Raw genomic sequence first — 18,245 nt, 5'->3', positions numbered from 1 at the left:
GCAACGAAGATTAACATACTGTAGGTAGGCAAACAGTCCATTATTACAGATAGAAAAAAGTGAAATTGTTTACAAGCTTAGATATTACATCTTGGATTACATAACCATGTAAACCACATAGACCAAGAACAGGGGTCTCCAAACTTTCTAAACAAAGGGCCAGGTTACTGTCCTTCAAACTTTAGGGTGGGGGGGCCGGACTGTGGGAGTAGATAATGATCCAGCATCAGTGGGAGTAAAAAATGCCTCATCTTTAGTGTCAGTGTGAGGAATTGTGAAAAAAGGAAAATGGCCCCTTTTTTTGGAGATCCTGGCGTGCTGGTGACATTTCCTTTTTTCATGATTGCATTTGGTTCCAGCCGATGGTCATTTCAAGCACCCAATTCAAAATACAGCCGTTTGTGCAGGAACGTGTGCGTTGGGAATATTGCATTGGAGTGTGAGGAATAGAGCCCCATTGTTTGTGTCATTGGAAGAATTGTGCCTTATCATTGGTATCATTGGTAGGAATTGTGCCCCATCATTGGTGTCATTAGGCTCCATTGTTGGTGCCGTTTATAGAGATTGTGCCCCACCAGTGGTGTCATTGGCGGGGATTGTGCCCCATCAATGGTGTAATTGGGAGGAATTAAGTCTCATCATTTGTGTCATTGGTAGGAATTGTGCCCCTTCATTGGTGTCAGTGAATGATATAGTGCTGCATGGCCTGGATAAAAGCAAGCAGGAGGCCACATTTGACCCCTGGGCTGCAGTTTGAGACCCAAGAGGAATGACATTTCTTGTAAGATGTAATCGCTTCCCCAGTTTACTTTTAGACTTGTGATAATGTAATGTCTGCCCCCCAGAATTAGAAACCATAGATTATAACTGGTAGTATAGCTTCACGTAGAGCAGCCTCTATTCCCTAGCAGGCAGTTGCCCTCAGGACTTAATACACAATGCTATATTTGCTGGCCAAGTGGCGTAAGAGGCTGGAAAAAGTTATAACAAAAGAAGTACCCAGTAGTCCTCAGGGGTTGTCAAGCATGGACCAAGACAGGCTAGTGGGATCAGAAATGAAGAACAGAGCTATAGAATGCAGCGCTCATGTAGTAGGACCTATTACAGCCCTGGGCTTTTAATGTTTGAATAGAGTGCAACAGCACCACTAAACAATCAGGGCAGAGCAGGCAAGGCAGCATTTCTGAATCTTCTGGAGTCCAAACTGTGCTCTTGACCATTAAAACCAATGGCCATTGAGAAGAAACATTGGGGTCTCGGTGAGTAGCCAACTGGATTGATCTGTTTGTAAGAGGGGGGTTCGGTAGTACCTTTTTATCAGTGTAGATGGGTCTAGCCTACTATATTGTTATTCATTTGAGTCATGTCATTAATATTCATCGCCTTTTCAATTATGTTTCAGGTTGTAGGCCCCCCCAGTAAATCTAGTTTGGTGAATGCCCACAACCTGTGATTGGGATGAAGAATTTGGTAATAAGGGGACAGTTGACTTTTATTAGGAATGGCGATTCAGGCCACAATAGTCAATGCAAGGCCATAAGGTTTTATCATATTTTCCACAAACCCCCCCCCCCCGCCCTTGCAGGGAAGGAGGAGGAGTAGATGAAGCCATTCTCATGGTTCTCTTGCATATATGATTTAATTGCTAGGATCTCAGGTTTAAAAAAAAAAAGAACATTAAGTGCGTTGCATAAACATAATGTGCTTCAAAAAAAGTCCCAAAGTGTCTTGTGCTATGCTTTCAGGAATAAAACCAAGTGCTCACTGTCCTTAATCCTTAATTCCATGCGTTATGAAGAAATCTCTAATGTGTGATCACCTCCATATAAGAAACTCACCAGACGATCCTGAACTTTTTTTCTATTTATGGGTCATAGAGTGCTTCTCCCCTTTTAAGGGAGGGGATCCCCCCCAGACCGCTGCTGCTGTCTCTCCTCTCAATATACTCCACACATAGGGATGGATACCACCATATAAAAAGAGAAAGGCCTTATAGTGTAAACCCTTCTTTTTTATTAAAATCAATCCACTAAAAACAATAAATTTGCCACTCATATTATATTGTGCATGACCTTCCACCAGGATTGTACCAGCTCTGCCGTTACAGGTCTCCTAACAACCCAAGCTCTGCTTACTCCCTCAGACTTCCAGGTGTACGTAGCAGGATGACGTCACTTTCTGCATGCCCTCCCCAACACAGCGTTTCGTCATGCTGACGTCTTCAGGGGGCGTGCCCTGAAGCAATACAATCCTGGTGCAAGGACATGCATAATATAAATGTGAGAACCAAATTTGTTGTTCAAGTTGGTAAGAATTTTTTAGGGCTCTGCTGTGGTGTCTCATACCTTTTAGCTTGTAATAGTTCCCATCTGTCAGTGTTTCACATAATAACAGTCCTGTTCAGAGTCCCACCAATGGGGGACCCTCTTCAGTGTAACGCTACATATCTCTGTGGTCTCTCTCCTTCGCATGACTAATCTCCCAAGAAGAGCTCTAAGAACGAACCCTTTACACTTAAATACCCCAACTATGGAACCCACAACAGGCCAAATGGCAGACACACCACAGCAAGCTAACCCGTTACATTGCCACACAGTAACTTTGAATGAAAAGCATATATGACAGTATTTTCACCTGCCTACAATTATGTTTGTTTCAATCATCACAGAGGCAAAAAGCCCATGAACAACGCCAACAAGACGCAAGTAATTGTCTTTGAACTTTCTGGTCTAACTGATGACAGAGAATTTGCACCTTTCCTCTTCATCTTCTTTTTGCTTGTTTACATAATAACCATATGCGGAAATATTGGAATAATTGCTGTTGTTCAAATCTCGCCCAGCCTTCACACCCCGATGTACTACTTCTTGAGCTACCTCTCTGTGGTGGACCTACTCTATTCCTCAGTTGTTACCCCCAAAATGTTGTCCGATCTTCTGTCTGACAAGAAAATCATCACATTCATTGGTTGCGCCCTTCAGTTCTACTTCTATGTTGCTCTAGCCACTGTGGAGGTCTTTGTCCTTTCAATCATGGCGTATGACCGATATGTTGCCATTTGCCACCCTCTACACTATGTCCTAATAATAACCATGAAGAAATGTCTTGGTCTTGTCCTTCCCACCTTTTTTGTTGGGTTTTTGCAGTCATCGGCACAGACCAGTTGCATCTTCAGTCTCAAATACTGTCAATCAAACATTGTAGACCATTTTTTCTGCGATCTCTCTCCAGTGGTTAACTTGTCCTGTTCGGAAACCCATACCTGCACCATCATCAGCCTTTTCTTTGTGTGTTTTTGTACCTTAACTTCAATGACAACCATCCTGGTCTCCTACACCCTCATCATTTCTTCTATCATACGGATAAAATCTACAGCTGGCAGGAGGAAAGCGTTCAGCACCTGCTCCTCCCATCTCATGTGTGTTACCATCTTCTATGTTACAGTTTTCTTCACCTATCTTCATCCATCCTCCGCTGCCCTCAAGAAACAAGACTTGGTGGCTTCTGTCTTCTACGCGGTGGTGACCCCAATGTTGAATCCTCTTATCTACAGCCTGAGGAACCAAGAGGTGAAAAAGGTCATCAAAAGACTGGTGAAGGAAAGTCCTAAAGAACCTATATGATAGTGTGATTCCTATCCATCTTAAGTGTACCTAGTTTAAGATGTGGACAATGGAAACCTGTGTTGAGAGACTTCTGACTTCACTGGCTGTATGCTTGTGGGTCAATGACTGAAGCCAGAGAAAGATGGTCTAGAATTAGACCGTCAATGTATTTAGCCAGTGTATTTTTATACAGGATAGGTTTCCTGGAAAATAAAATATAAAGTTGTATAGATATTTAAAGAAATAGGATCAGCTTATATTAGGTAATTTTGTGAGTGCACATTAAAGCTAATTTCCAAGCAATGTTTAAAAATGTAATCCCCTCTAATTAACCCCCCCCAATCCCATCCCTCCATCGCCCGTCCAGTTTTTTTTTAAAAAGAAATACCTTTTGAAACTCTTTTATAGTCATCGACATGCACTAGCAATATCAGTTACCACCGCCACTTCTGGAAGTCATGACCAGTGGAATTAGTGCTGCAGTACATAAATCCTTCTTTATGATGTTATCAGCTGCTGTGGTCTTCAGAGGACCTCATGGATTGACAGCCAACACTAAGGCCCAGTTCACACTGGTGTGACAAGCGCTCCGACTTTGAGAGCACAAGTTGCATGACATGTAAAATAAATGTTTCCCTATGAGAGCCGTCTTAACTGGTCCGACTTTTGAAAAGGTTGCTGCACTACTTTGGTCCAACTTGGGTGCGATTTCAGCTCATAGAATATAATGGAAGTCGCACCCAAGTCGGATCAGCATCTTAACTGATCCGACTTGTGACATGCGACATGTGCTCAGAGGCAATGTTAGCAAAGCAAAATTGATTGAAAAAAAAAAATCGGTGTGAGGTCCCACCAATATCCATACCAGGCCCCTTGGGTCTGGTATGGATCTTGAGGGGAACCCCATGCCAAAAAAAAAAAACTGCTTGGGACCCCCCCCCCAAATCCATACTAGACCCTTTATCCAAAAATGCAGTCTGACAGGCCAGGAAAGTGGGGCACGAGTGAGAGCCCCCACCCCCCCTCCTGAACCATACCAGGCCACATGCCTTCAACATGGGGGGCGGGTGCTTTGGGGCAGTGGGGACCCCTACCCATTCACCCAAAAAAAACAGTGGAAAAAAAAGTGGAAGTGGAAAAAAAAACAGGAGGCAGTTTTTGACAAGTCTTTTATTAAAAATGAATAATGTCCACGTGGTAGCTCCAACGTCAATCACGATGGCCATCGCTGCTGCCGCCAACCTGATAAAAGGCTCCCGCCGGTGTCTGACAGTTCTTATGACTATGGGGCGTGGCAGCACAGTGACATCACCCGAAGAACGCATCCCTTTTTTACGTCACCGCCCTGGGCATTATGGGTCCGTATTTTGGCGTGGGGTTTCCCCTCAAGATCAAAAATGGGTCAATTTTCCATGTCTATTATGTTTATTAGCTCCATCTAGTGGCCATAATGCGGTATTCTCCTGATTGAGGTTTTTCAGGAAAATAGTACATTATGGCCACTGGCTTTCAGATCTTCTTCAATATTTATATATACTGTATGTAAAAAAAGAGAAAATTAGGTTATCATACCTCTGAAACATAAAAGCATTTCCTTTGGAGTCTTTCAGCGTTGCCTACTTAAATGGAGTACATTTCTGCAACACGGGGTCAGATTCAAGCTGACGTTTTTGGACTTGGTTTGTTACGTTTCAGATTTCCATGCACAGAACCAAAGTGAAAGAAAATTGGAATACCATATATACTCGAGTATAGGTCAATCCGAGTGTAAGTCGAGGCCCTAATTTACCACAAAAAAATGGGAAAAAATTATTGACCCGAGTATAAGACGAGGGTGAGAAATGCACAGCTACTGTAAGTGGAAAAAGAGGGTCAACAATGCCCATTTGCAGCCCCACTGTGCCCATTTGCATCTATAGGTCCCCCGAACTTCAAGCTCGGTAGTTAAGGGTTCCTAGATGCCCCCTAGCTGCAGCCAAAATTTGGGGCCTCTGAACCCAAAGGGTCCCGAAATGACATTGCTTCAGATGGACACAGTTGACCGACTTTGGGTCCCCGTGTCTCGGGGCCACTTAGGGCTAGGAACCCCAAATTTGGTGTGCAAAGCCAGAGGAACTAGCACCATAAAATATCCAAAGCTGGGATTTCTAGCACTAACTGGCCCCGAGATACAGGGCCCCCAAAATCGGTTCAGAAAATTTCTGCAGCAGACAATGACATTTTCCGAACCTATTTTGGGGCCCCGTATCTCAGCGCCACTTAGTGCTAGGAACCCCAGCTTTGGATATGTTATGGCACCAGTTCCACTGGGTTTGCACACCAAATTTGGGGTTCCTAGCACCAAGTGGCCCTGAGATACGGGGCCCCAAATTCGATTCGGAAAATGAAATTTTTTGCTGCAGAAAAGTGCTTGACTCCAGTATAAGTAGAGGGGGGCACTTTCAGCACAAAAAAATGTGCTGAAAAACTCGACTTATACTCGAGTATATACGGTATGTGACATGTGGTCACCCTGTATCCTATTTTGGGACATTTCTATGCATAGTACTGGAGGTAGATACATGAGATCACTGTGTTCCCCTTCCTTGGAGGGATTGTACCTACCTACCTCTGGAGGTTGCGTTGAGATTTTAAGGAGACCTCTAAGGAACTCTAAAGAACATATTTAGAGGGACTTCCTTTTTTTGTTCGGTTCTGGAGCTGCTGGAGTTTCTTTTTTTTTAATAATTGGCCAATTATGATTTTAATTGTGGCTTTGCATTGAGGTAGTTGTTGGTTTTCTATTTTGGATATGGATAAAGGATATGTTTACATAAGAATACAGGGCCAAGTTGTCTCCCAGGTCCAACATATTATATGATTCCTTAATTATTAGAGCCTTAAAGAGGAGTTCCAGTCAAAAAAAAAAAAATTAAAAGTCAGCAGCTACAAATACTGCAGCTGCTGACTTTTAATTGGACACTTACCTGTCCCGGGGTCCAGCAATGCGAGGGATCGAAGCCCCGCTCGTCTCCCCCTCTGTTCAGCGGTGCCAGCATTGCAACTGTGGGCGCCGGGCTGTGGCTTCACAGCCTGGCACCCACTGCGCATGCGCGAGCGGCGCCGTGCGCCGTGATTGGCCGCTCAGTCACCTGGGACCTGTAATGGGTTCCAGATTGACAGGAGGGAGGGAGCAGAGCTGAGCCCTTCCTGTGCCGAGGGGGAAGTGATGTCACCAGCCCAGGCACTGGAAGAGGCAGACTACGAGGGACCCCCTAGCAACAGGCATTTAGAGGTAAGTAAAAAAAAAAAAAATTTTCAAATGTTTTTTTGTATTTTCTTTTAGGATTTTTCATGTAGTTTTTTTTTTTTTTTGAGTGGAACCCCACTTTAATCGAGTTTTTATCTTTTCCCTTTTTTACATTATGGCCACTAGATGATAGAGCTGATGATCATAAAAAATAAACCTAATAGACACATTACTGTCATTATTAGTAGGCATTTACATAGCGATTGTTTTTTTATAAATTGACTCCTAAGTGTCCACATCACCCAGGCAGCGACATGGACACAATACCAATACAAGGTTTGTGATTTTTTTTGCTGGAATGCCCACATGGCAAACAGTATATAGCAGAACAACGAGAAAATTGAAGGAGAGAATCAAAGACCAAGTAAGAAATATATATAAAATCAGACCATGATTTATCTGCTCATTTCGCTAAATATCTTTAAGGGGACCCCAGATAGTTTAATCTGGTCAGTAAGTAAACTTACTGGAAACTGAAAATAAATAAACATGGAAAAAAGGAATATCCAGGAAAGAAATTGAACTGATTTATATATGTAATACATAGACACCCAAGGGTCTAAATACTAAAATCAATTTAAACTGTTTATCTCTCAAAAAGTGAAAAAAATGGGACTAAGAAGAAGGTGAGTGAGGGTTAATAGAAGGAATTTAAGGTTTAAGAGCAGTGATTAGGGATAGAGTATTAGAGGAAGGAAACATATATAAAGACTAGGGATGGGCCAAAAACCTGCCTGCTCCGTTCGCAGCAAAACTCCTGAACAAGGGAAAAGTTCTAACCCGAACGGCGAATCCCGTTGAAATCTATGGGAGCCAAACAGGAAAAATCAAAAGTGCCCATTTTGAAGGCTTATATGTCCCCTTCTGACATCACGGGAGGGGAGGGAAGGGAAGGTGTAATGATGAATTGGGGAGGAATGAAGAAGGGATATTGTGGGGGGAGGAGGAATAAGGGAAAAGGGAGCAAGAAAGCCAGCAGGCAACGGGGATGGGCCATGTCATGGACCAGGGGTTTATCCACTTGATATAAAGTTTACAGTGCCATGAGCAAAGTGGGGTCCATGGAACCCAATTCCCACCAGAACTCCAGCAATTGCACTTAAAACCCTACTCTTAACTCCGTTTTCCATAGTCTTCTGGCCAGTCAACTTGATATTCTGAGTTCCATTTCCTCTTCTCCTGGCATCAGTTGTGGGCAGTGTTTAATATTGCAGAAAGCTGCACCAGGTTGAGGCCAATGCCACTTTTTTAAAGTATAACTAAAGGCAAAACTTTTTATATTTATTTTGGATAGAGTGGAGAGGGGTTAAAATGCCTATCAGGTTTTATTGCTGTCTGTTCCCCCACTAGGGAGATTCACCATCTCTATATGTTCTGTTTACCATTATCATTGAAAGTGAAATTTAAAGAAAATCCTACATTTTGGGTTGTTCCCAGAAAAGTAATAGAGGGGAAATCTTCCAATGGGGACACTAGTTCTAGTGACTTTGGGGTTCCCAAGGGATTTCTAATTTGCAGTGATTTCCTCCCACTTGGCTATGGGACAGGAACTGAAACTGAAGGGAAATCTCCGCAATGAAAGATGGTGAAAAAAAATCTGACAGGGGTTATAACCCTCCCTTACTCTATCCAAAAAAAAAAAAAATTTGCTTATAGTTCTACTTTAACTGCTTCTCACCAGCTTCATTGTAAAATGACGGATGGGCGGGAACCCTATTGTTCTGGGAGGACATCATATGACGCCTTCCCGAGAATGTGCCTCACTCATTTGGTAGAGCGGGGATTATGGTGTGGGGTTGTTTTTCAGGGGTTGGGCTTTGCCCCTTAGTTCCAGTGAAGGGAACACTTAAGGCGTCAGCATACCAAGACATTCTGGACAATTTCATGCTCAAAACTTTGTGGGAACAGTTTGGGGGTGGCCCCTTCCTGTTCCAACATGACTGCGCACCAGTGCACAAAGCAAGGTCCATAAAGACATGGATGAGGGAGTTTGGGGTGGAGGAACTTGACTGGCCTGCACAGAGTCCTGACCTCCACCCAATAGAACACCTTTGAGATAAATTAGAGTTGAGACTGCAAGCCAGGCCTTCTTGTTCAAAATCAGTGCCTGATCTCACAAATGCACTTCTGGAAGAATGGTCAAACATTCCCATAGATACACTCCTAAACCTTGTGGACAGCCTTCCCAGAAGAGTTGAAGCTGTTATAGCTGCAAAGGGTGGACCAACTCAATATTGAACCCTACGGACTAATGCCCCGTACACACGGTCGGACTTTGTTCGGACATTCCGACAACAAAATCCTAGGATTTTTTCCGACGGATGTTGGCTCAAACTTGTTTTGTGTACACACGATCGCACAAAGTTGTCGGAATTTCCAATCGCCAAGAACGCGGTGACGTACACCACGTACGACGAGACTAGAAAAGGCCGGTTCAGAACCAAGCGCGGCACCCTTTGGGCTCCTTTTGCTAATCTCGTGTTAGTAAAAGTTTGGTGAGAGACGATTTGCGCTTTTTCAGACTCATGGCTTTCAGATCGTTTTCTGACGTTCAGTTTGTGCTTGTGGGTTTGTATCTGCTCTTCAGTGCGTGCAGTCAGTTCGTATCGGAGTTTTCTGTGCGATCTTGCCCGCTCGTTGCTGTTTTTCAGGTCGCTCTTCACAGGCCTTGCTGTTCTTCAGTGCGTTCTGTTACTTCGTTCTGAGCAGCCGACCGTTTTCTAGCCATGTTTCGTATGCGTACTCCTCGTAGAGTTCGTGCTGTGCGGGGGCTTGGTGTTGGGGTCCTGATCTTGACACAAGTCCAGTCCATGAACAGGGTGGGGAGGAGTTCATGGACCAAGAATTGGTTGCTTCAGCGTGACCAGTTCTCTCATATGCCTTTGCTCCGTGAGATCCGTGAGAATAATCCTGATGATTTCAGGAACTTTCTCAGGATGACGGACCCCGTGTTTCACCGTTTGTTGGCTTCGCTGACCCCCTATATTAGCAGGCAGGATACCTGCATGAGGCAAGCCATCACTCCGGAGCAGAGGTTGGTCGCTACCTTGCGGTATTTGGCCACAGGGAGAAGTCTGCAGGACTTGAAGTTCTCGACAGGCATCTCCCCCCAGGCTCTGGGGATCATTATCCCAGAGACCTGTTCTGCCATCATACAGGTCCTGCAGAAGGAGTATATGAAGGTAAGATTTTTATCCTTTTATATCACATTTTATTGTCTTTAATGTTTGATAATATATTGTATTTCTTTCCTCATTCCCTAATTACCATGCTTGTAATATGCTGTGAATGTCCCCTTTGTCCTCATGCATGCTGGATTTTTATGTAATTATTATTTAAGGTCCTTCATACATATTTGCCCTTCAATAACCTCCCCAGCATGGTGTCTCCTGCCCTATATTCACCTCATGTAGTCACTTAACAATGTATTTTATCAGCTCCATAGTAGTGCTTTATACCAAACAACCCCTAAAATGTTTGGTAATGTTATTTTTGATTTAAATTCAGGCAGAGTGCCAGAGGCTTTTTTTTGTGGTGTCCCCAAATAATTTTTAGTAACCCTCCCTCCCCCAACTGCTAAGTCAGCTGATCCCAATTCTCTATCTTCAATCATCTATCTGCTGACTTTGCCAAACCCATACACACTATACCCATCTCTTTTGTGGTCAGATTTATGGCTGAATTACCCAAAGCATGTAGTGCAAGGGCCTGCCTGTATACTTTCCAATGGTACTGTTTAAAGTTTTTGTATCCTATTATTATCTTGATAGGTAATAGCAGAATGTCCAAATGTCCTCAAATGTGTACAGTGTGTATTTATATCTTTGTATTATTACCTGTCCAGTGGGCTGCCAATAGTGTAACTAAGGAGGGGCTGTTCCAAGTAAGACCCATTATTTAGGCATTCATCTCTCAATGAAGTGAAGAGGGTTACCTGTCCAAGAGTTCCCCCCCCCTATAATGTTAGAAATGGCCCATGAGAGGGGGGGAGGGGGAATATGATAGGTGTACCTTATACTTTGTTGTTGTTAAATTCCCCTTAGTAAATGCTATCTGGAGGTTGCCCCATAATGTTTGTGTATAATCTGCTTGCCATGTTTCTGTGAAAAAATAGTAATGTTTATTTTTTTTTCCTCAACAGTTTCCTTCAACGCCACAGGAATGGCAGACTGTGGCCTCCCACTTTGCCCAGCGGTGGGACTTTCCTAACTGCGGAGGGGCAATTGATGGGAAACACGTCCACATCGTCCCACCACCCAACTCGGGGTCGTACTATTATAATTACAAGGGGTTTAATAGTATAGTGATGTTGGCGGTGGTGACGGCTAATTACGAGTTCTTGTATGTGGACGTGGGGAAGAATGGCCGGATGTCTGATGGTGGAGTGATCGCCCAGATGGAGTTCTACAGGCGTCTCCAGAATGGCAGCTTGGACTTGCCACCTCCAGAGGACAATGTTGAAGGTCTCCCATTTGTGTTTGTTGCTGATGAAGCATTTGCGCTGGGGGACCACCTGATGCGGCCATTCCCGATGAGGACCCTCACCCCGGAACAGAGGGTTTTTAATTACCGGCTGGCCAGAGCCCGAAGAGTGGTGGAGAACACATTTGGAATCCTGGCCAGCCGGTTCCGATTATTTCTGACACCCATCCATATGGCGGAGTATAAACTGAACCATATAATACTTGCCTGCTGTGTTCTCCATAATTTTTTAAGAAAACATTCAGCCAACTATGCTGGCTCAGTTGGGCCTGAGGCCGGAATCCCTAATCCATCAACACTGACGGCACTTGAAAGTGGCCGTCCTAGCTTGCCCTCCCTGAATGCCCGTGATGTCCGGTTACGCTACCTGGAGTTCTTTGTGGGTAGGGGGGCTATCAATATGCCAGACAATCTGTGACACCTTTTTCAAATAAAAAACAACCAAAAGAAATTCTTTGTGGACATTTACTGCTTGTGTTTGTTTTAGCTGACCCTGACAGAAATGTGTTGAGTGCAGAAAATGTCGTGATTGGGTAACCTTATAAAAAACAGTGTTGGCTGGTACTTCCTAAATGCAAAAACACATTTCACTACAAGTGCACTTGCAACTGCACTGAACCTGCACTTGTAGTGCAAAGAGGATTTGCCCTTAGGAAATAACCCCAATTTTTGCATAAAACAGCAATTACATCACCCCAAAAGTGTTGTAGTGTTGAGACAATAATCCACACATTCTTGAGTAAGGCACTTTTTTATACCTGCACAATAACATGTGCATTTCCCAAAGGTTTTTAAAACAAACCAACATGTTTGTTGTATAACAATGTTTGCAGTAGCATTATCAAAAATCGAAATATCCATTTCAGATAAAACAGGCCTGTGTAAAACCAACAAGAAAGCCAAAAAACTTGAACTTACAAAGTTCACATATGGTAAAACCTGAAGGCTATATCAGACATGAGTATTTAGGAACTGTGTTTGATATAGCGTTCAGATGGGGGGAAATCACCCCTGGAAAAGCCAAATTTGGAAGATGTACACCAATTTACGAATGTCAACATGTGCTATCTGCCATCAGGGGGGATCAAGGGACGTGTTTTGGGGGAGCAAGCCCTTCCTCAACGCTACTTTATAATTGAGGAAGGGGTTGCACCCCCAAAACGCGTCCATTGATCTCCCGTGATGGCAGATAGCACATGTTGGCACATTGTGTGCATCCTCCAAATTTGGCTTTTCTAAACATTGAAAAAATTTTGGTACGATAAAACAGGTGATTTTGTGGGGTTTAAATTCGCCCCAAAACATCAATGATGTTATTATTTTTTTTAATAACATCACTGATTTGTTGCTGGATGTTTTGCAATTGGAGATTACACCCCATGATCTCCCCGATCAGTATCTGGGCACTTATAGATGGTAAAGCGTTCTGGATCACGATCACCTAAAAACAGATAAAGAACAAAAAAAAAAGGTCTCAAAAATCTGCCACCATCCATCTCTTTTACCTGAGCCTGTGGTCGCAGACACTCACCTGTTGTGGTGCCAATCTCCACCACGTCTTCTTCTTCCTCCTGCTCTTCTTCTTGTGTTGGTATTTCCCCTTCTTCCAGAGGGGGGGGGGGTCTCTGGTCTCCTGGGATGAGGGGTGTCCGAGTCTTTTCTCCCCTATGTAAAACAAAAATGGTATACTTAGCACACAGATATTTGATGGCAGAACTAGAAATAGGAAACATTGCTCGGAAGTGGGGTACAATTGTCTATTTTAGCAGAGTTCCAAGATGTATATTTTTTATTGCCCTTTGTCAAGCTGTAATACTTTACCTGTTTGGTACAAGCTTCACAGATGTAGCCCCCCCTATAGTATACACTGGAGCACCTGTGTGGCCCCCTAATAAAAATGGTGTTCTGGGGTCCCACACTAGTGCTCCAGTGTCCAGATGTGAAAACAGCTGCTCAGTGTCCTCTCCTTACACACAATCTAGTTTGCATTTCATTCTAGTAACAAACCCATCTACACAAACAAATATTTGGCATCCAAGTAGGCCCCCAAAAATGTGTGAAAATGCATATGGCCTAAACAATGGTGTTCTAGAGGCCGAAAGAAAAATGTTTGATACGAACGAATAATGTGCCCATGAACATTAAAGTTGACCTTTTGAAACGTTACAACTAATAAAAGCATATGGAGCAGAACGAACGTAATAAAGACAGAAAGAATAGGAACACAGCACAACTACTTACTTTTTTGCAGCACTCTCCGGATCTTTCGGTACTGCTCTGGCTCTCTCAACTTCAGGTCCGACCACCGCTTCCTGAGCTGATCTTTAGACCTTCGTACCCCGAAATTCCGCTGTAGACTCCTGACCACTTTCGCCATGATCTTGGCCTTTCGGATGTTCGGGTTGGGGTAAGGCCCATATTTTCCATCATAGTCGGACTTCCTCATGATGTCGACCATCTCCAACATCTCCCCAAACGACATATTTGTGGCCTTAAAACGTCTCCTTCTGGATCGGGACGTGCCTGGATCCGCCCTTTCCTCCTCCTCCTCCTCGTTGCTACAATTAGCCCGCATCTGCTGTATGTCCGCCATCATGCTCTTCCCCCACTGCGCCAAACGAAAAGGGGCGGGGAATACACTAGAAAGAACGTCAGGGGTGGGCGGAGTTACACGCATGCGCAGTGTATATAAAGCGTAACACGCGTGCGTATTACGTTTGATCTGTGAGCGGAGGAAGGAGCATTGGATGCGCCGATCGTAAGAACGAAGGTAAGAGACAAACTTGTGCCTATACTGCTTCTAGATTGAGGCCTATATTGTAACAAGATTAGGAGAGTTTAGTGTGACATTAGGCTTTGTCTTGTGTTGTGTCTTGCAGTGAACATGGATATGGTACTCAAAGATAAGGACTTCATTTCAGTATTCATAGAGATGCTAAGGGAGCTGCCCTGTCTGTGGGAGATTAAACACCCCCATTACAAGAACCAAGCAAAGAGGAAGGCAGCACTGGAGCAATTGTGTGAAATTGTGAAGCAGGTGATCCCCACGGCAGACATCACTTATTTAAAGATTTTCATTGGTGGCCTGAGGAGCACATATCTGAGGGAGCGCAATAAAGTCCTGGATTCACAGAGATCCGGAGCAGCAGGTGACATCTATGTCCCCAGGATGTTGTACTACAACAGGCTGCACTTTCTGGCAGGCCAGACTGAACCCAGGCCATCCCTCTCCAGTCTTCCTTCCACACTTCCTTCCCCCCCGGCTGAGGCTTCGGACGCCCAACCTGGGCCTTCCAGGCCGCATGTGGAGGAGCCCAGATTGAGCCAGGTATAGCATTCCTCTAAATATTTCTGCTTGTCCAATCAATGATGTGAACTATTTGTTAGTTGGGAGTACTAATTAAGGATTGTGATTGATGATGCAAAACATTACAACTATGTCCCTTTTTCATACACAGGGAAGTCTCAGCCAGGAGGTGGCCGGGCCGAGCCGGCTGGCTGATATCAAGGTCCCTCCCCTACACCTGAAAACAGAAAGTGGCAGTAGGACGAGTGGCCTAGAGGAGGCGGCTATCAGATTCTTTTGGAGGGCTACAGAGGTCCTGGGAGCACCACACACCAGGCAGGAGAACATTGCTGCATTCATAGCCTATAAAATGCAGAGGATGGAGGAGGGCCAAAAAGCCATGTGTGAGGCCCTCATATCGGAGGCTCTGGCGAAAGGTATGAGGGGCCAAATTACACCTCACACACAGCTTTGGGATGGTCCTCCTCCTCCTCCTGCAGGTCCTACTCCTCCTCCAGGTCCTACTCCTCCTCCTGCCACATCTCCAACTGCACAGCCACAGCCGGGAATGAAGCGTGAAAGGAAGACCAGACAGTGAGGACCCTGGATCCAGTCTGTTGGGCCAAAAAATGCAGCCTCTTGTGGTACCACAGCCTGGGGACACAGATGTCATCTGCTGCTATCCAAGTCTCTGTGAATCCCGGACCAGACTGCCCTCCCTTACATATGGACTCCTCAGGCCACCAATTTTGATGTTGAAGAATTGATGTCTGCCGTGGGGGTCCCAGGCTTCGCTAATTTCTCTTGTTGATCCAGTGTTGCCTTCCTCTTTGTTTGGTTCTGATCCCTTAATAAAGGATTTTTGTTTTGAATTATACTCTCCTATGTGTTTTACTTCAAAAAGGACAGTTTGTTTGTGAGGATTCAGGTACATTTCAAATATACAATGTGAAATGAACAAGGGACACCAACAACAAACAATCTCCTTGAGATTAAATAATAAAAGATATCAATGGTGTTGGGGTAACTTGACACACAAAACACACCCAAAAATATTCTGGAGTAAAAATAAAAATGACATTGAACAAAGATCAGCCTTGGAAAAAATACAAACATTAAATAAAAAAAAAGGCTTAAAATCCAAAATATAAAAAAATTAAAAAATATCAAACTGTCAGATGTGACAACTAATAACAATATATTCAGGGAATCCCACTAAAAAAACACAAATAAAAGTTTGTGAGAAGTGTGTGTGAATACGAGCAGCAAAACGACTTAATTCTTGTCACATTATAAAGAAGAACAGAGTGCGCTGTATTAAACCATTTTTAACATTGCAGCGTGACGAAAGTGCTGTATCCATTGCGAACGCTAAGTTTACCAGAACGAGCTGTCCCGTGTTGGAATTTCTTCTGAGCATGCGTGGCACTTTGTGCGTCGGAACAGGCCACACACGGTCGGAATTGATGCGATCGGATTTTGTTGTCGGAAAATTTTATCTCCTGCTGTCCAACTTTGTATGTCGGAAAATCCGATGGAAAATGTTCGATGGCGCCCACACACGGTCGGAATTTCCGACAACACGCTCCGATCGGACATTGCCCATCGGAAAATCCGACCGTGTGTACGGGGCATAAGACTGGGATGCCATTAACCTCCCTGGCAGTTTTCCCGAGTGTGGCTCGGGGTTAAAATTCAGGACCATTAGCGGTAACCCCGAGCCACACTCGGGATTACATCGCAGGATCCTGGTGTGGCCTTACTTACCTTGTCCCCGGGATCCTGCGATGTCCCCGCTGTGTCTGCGGGCTCCGTCCTCCTCCGAAGCCTCTCCGTGCCAGGCTCTGTTCCCTGCGAGCGGCGCGACGCACGGGGGCGGAGCCTGGCAGCAAATTCAAAAAAGTGTAAAATCATAACACATACAGTACTGTAACCTTACAGATTACAGTACTGTATGAAATTATTTCACATCCCTTTTGTCCCCAGTGCTTTGTCCAATGCCCTGCATGCAGTTTTATGTTACATATACTGTTCTTTCTGCCTGGAAACTGGAGATTGTCCATAGCAACCAAAAAGTGTCCTTTTACATCAAAAGTGGCTTTAGACCAGCTAGAAAACAGCGATAGTAAATTAGAACACTTGCAGAATTGAGCGATAGTGAATCGTGGGGAAATTTATTTTATTATTAATTTTTTTTTTAATTATTTATTTTTATTTATTATATTATAATTTATGTTTTTGTGTTTCAAACTTTATCATACCCGGGATATCTACTAGACTCTTGTTTGGACAGATTTAAGTGTGTTATTGTTAAGAATTACAGACCTACAATATAAAACGCCAAATTTCCATGCAAAATAATTGTACCGCTTTCAGCACCTAAAATCCGAAATAATCATAAGGCCAGGGAGGTTAAAGGTCATGTGCATGTAAAGACAGGCGTCCCAATACTTTTGACAATAAACTGTATATTAGATCAGCTAATTGGCAGGGCCTTTTTCCAATTAAAGTGTAAAACTAAGGACATAAATATAATATATTGCAGACTGCCCATTCTTGGATTTGGTGGTGGCATTAGTTTTATTTAGGCTTTTCTTTTTGATTCTGCCAGTAACACACTTCCTCTCCTAGCGTATCTATGTGGAGGAGCAGCATTCTCACCCCAGGACAGTACTACAGAACACCACCACTCTTTTGTTATATCCATAACGTGGTGAGAGTTTTCTGAAGTCCACAGAAACCACAGGAAACAATGTAATTGATAAAAGCCAGCACAGGCGTGGGGCACAGGAAGTTATCAGCTGGCATGGTTTCTGGCAGGATCAATGGCTCTTTTTCACATTTCTGGAACAGATATAACAAAGAGCTTTCTATGGTATATTTAACAGACCCAAAGGGAGAAAATAAGGGAAATTCAGCGTTGGGGTTTGCATACATTATAACATCACCCGTGACATAATGATACCAAGGGACGTATGTAGTAATTGGTTTCTTTGTGAATAATAATAATGATGGTCCCTGAAGAAGAAGGCAATTATTTTCTCGGATAATTGGGTTTATTATATAAACAGCTCCATGCAGACAGAAATTGGAAGATACATAGATCCTACATGTCAATGATATCTCAGTCAGGTAAGAGACCAAAACAGAACCCCCACCCCGATTCCTTATGTAGATTAATGTAATGGAGGGCATTCATATAAACTCATTTTACAGTTGAGATACTATATACTAAAAAGGTGCTTTATTATTAAACATCAAAGAATTTGTTGTGAATGATATAACTTGATAACAAAATAATAACATACTCATATATTTTTAATCTGAGCTTCATTACCAATTATCCCAAGGAACAACCAGCTATTACCTCCAAATGGGTGAAGCCCAACCTGGTAAAAGTCACTTCATAGATCAACTAGGGTTCCTCCTGAGGTTTCTAGGGATTCCTTGAGCAATGAGCAACCTCTGCCTCTCAGATAGGTAACTACTTTCAACAATTCTCTTTTTAGCTATCTGTAAGGGGGTGATCTTTCCAATGCCCACAAAAGTGAAAAGTATTCCTTTTGATATCAAGTCAGTGAAA

At 43.6% G+C, this 18,245-nt stretch overlaps 1 protein-coding gene across 1 annotated transcript; it reads left to right on the top strand.

Moving 5' to 3' along the window:
* The first annotated feature begins 2,681 nt into the window (after positions 1 to 2,681).
* Positions 2,682 to 3,623, top strand: LOC141134872 (olfactory receptor 5AR1-like). Its single transcript, XM_073624305.1, has one exon. It carries the CDS (start codon positions 2,682 to 2,684, stop codon positions 3,621 to 3,623), a length of 942 nt encoding a protein of 313 aa, XP_073480406.1.
* Positions 3,624 to 18,245: the final 14,622 nt, after the last annotated feature.

Source organism: Aquarana catesbeiana, linkage group LG03 (genome assembly GCF_042186555.1).
Source record: "Aquarana catesbeiana isolate 2022-GZ linkage group LG03, ASM4218655v1, whole genome shotgun sequence".
NCBI lineage: Eukaryota > Metazoa > Chordata > Amphibia > Anura > Ranidae > Aquarana > Aquarana catesbeiana.
Note: the sequence above shows the minus strand (reverse complement) of the source record. Positions and strands in the feature narration are given on the sequence as shown.

Coding starts and splice junctions, on each gene's coding strand:
- LOC141134872 (XM_073624305.1), top strand. CDS start 2,682: ATGAACAACGCCAACAAGACGCAAGTAATTGTCTTTGAACTTTCTGGT.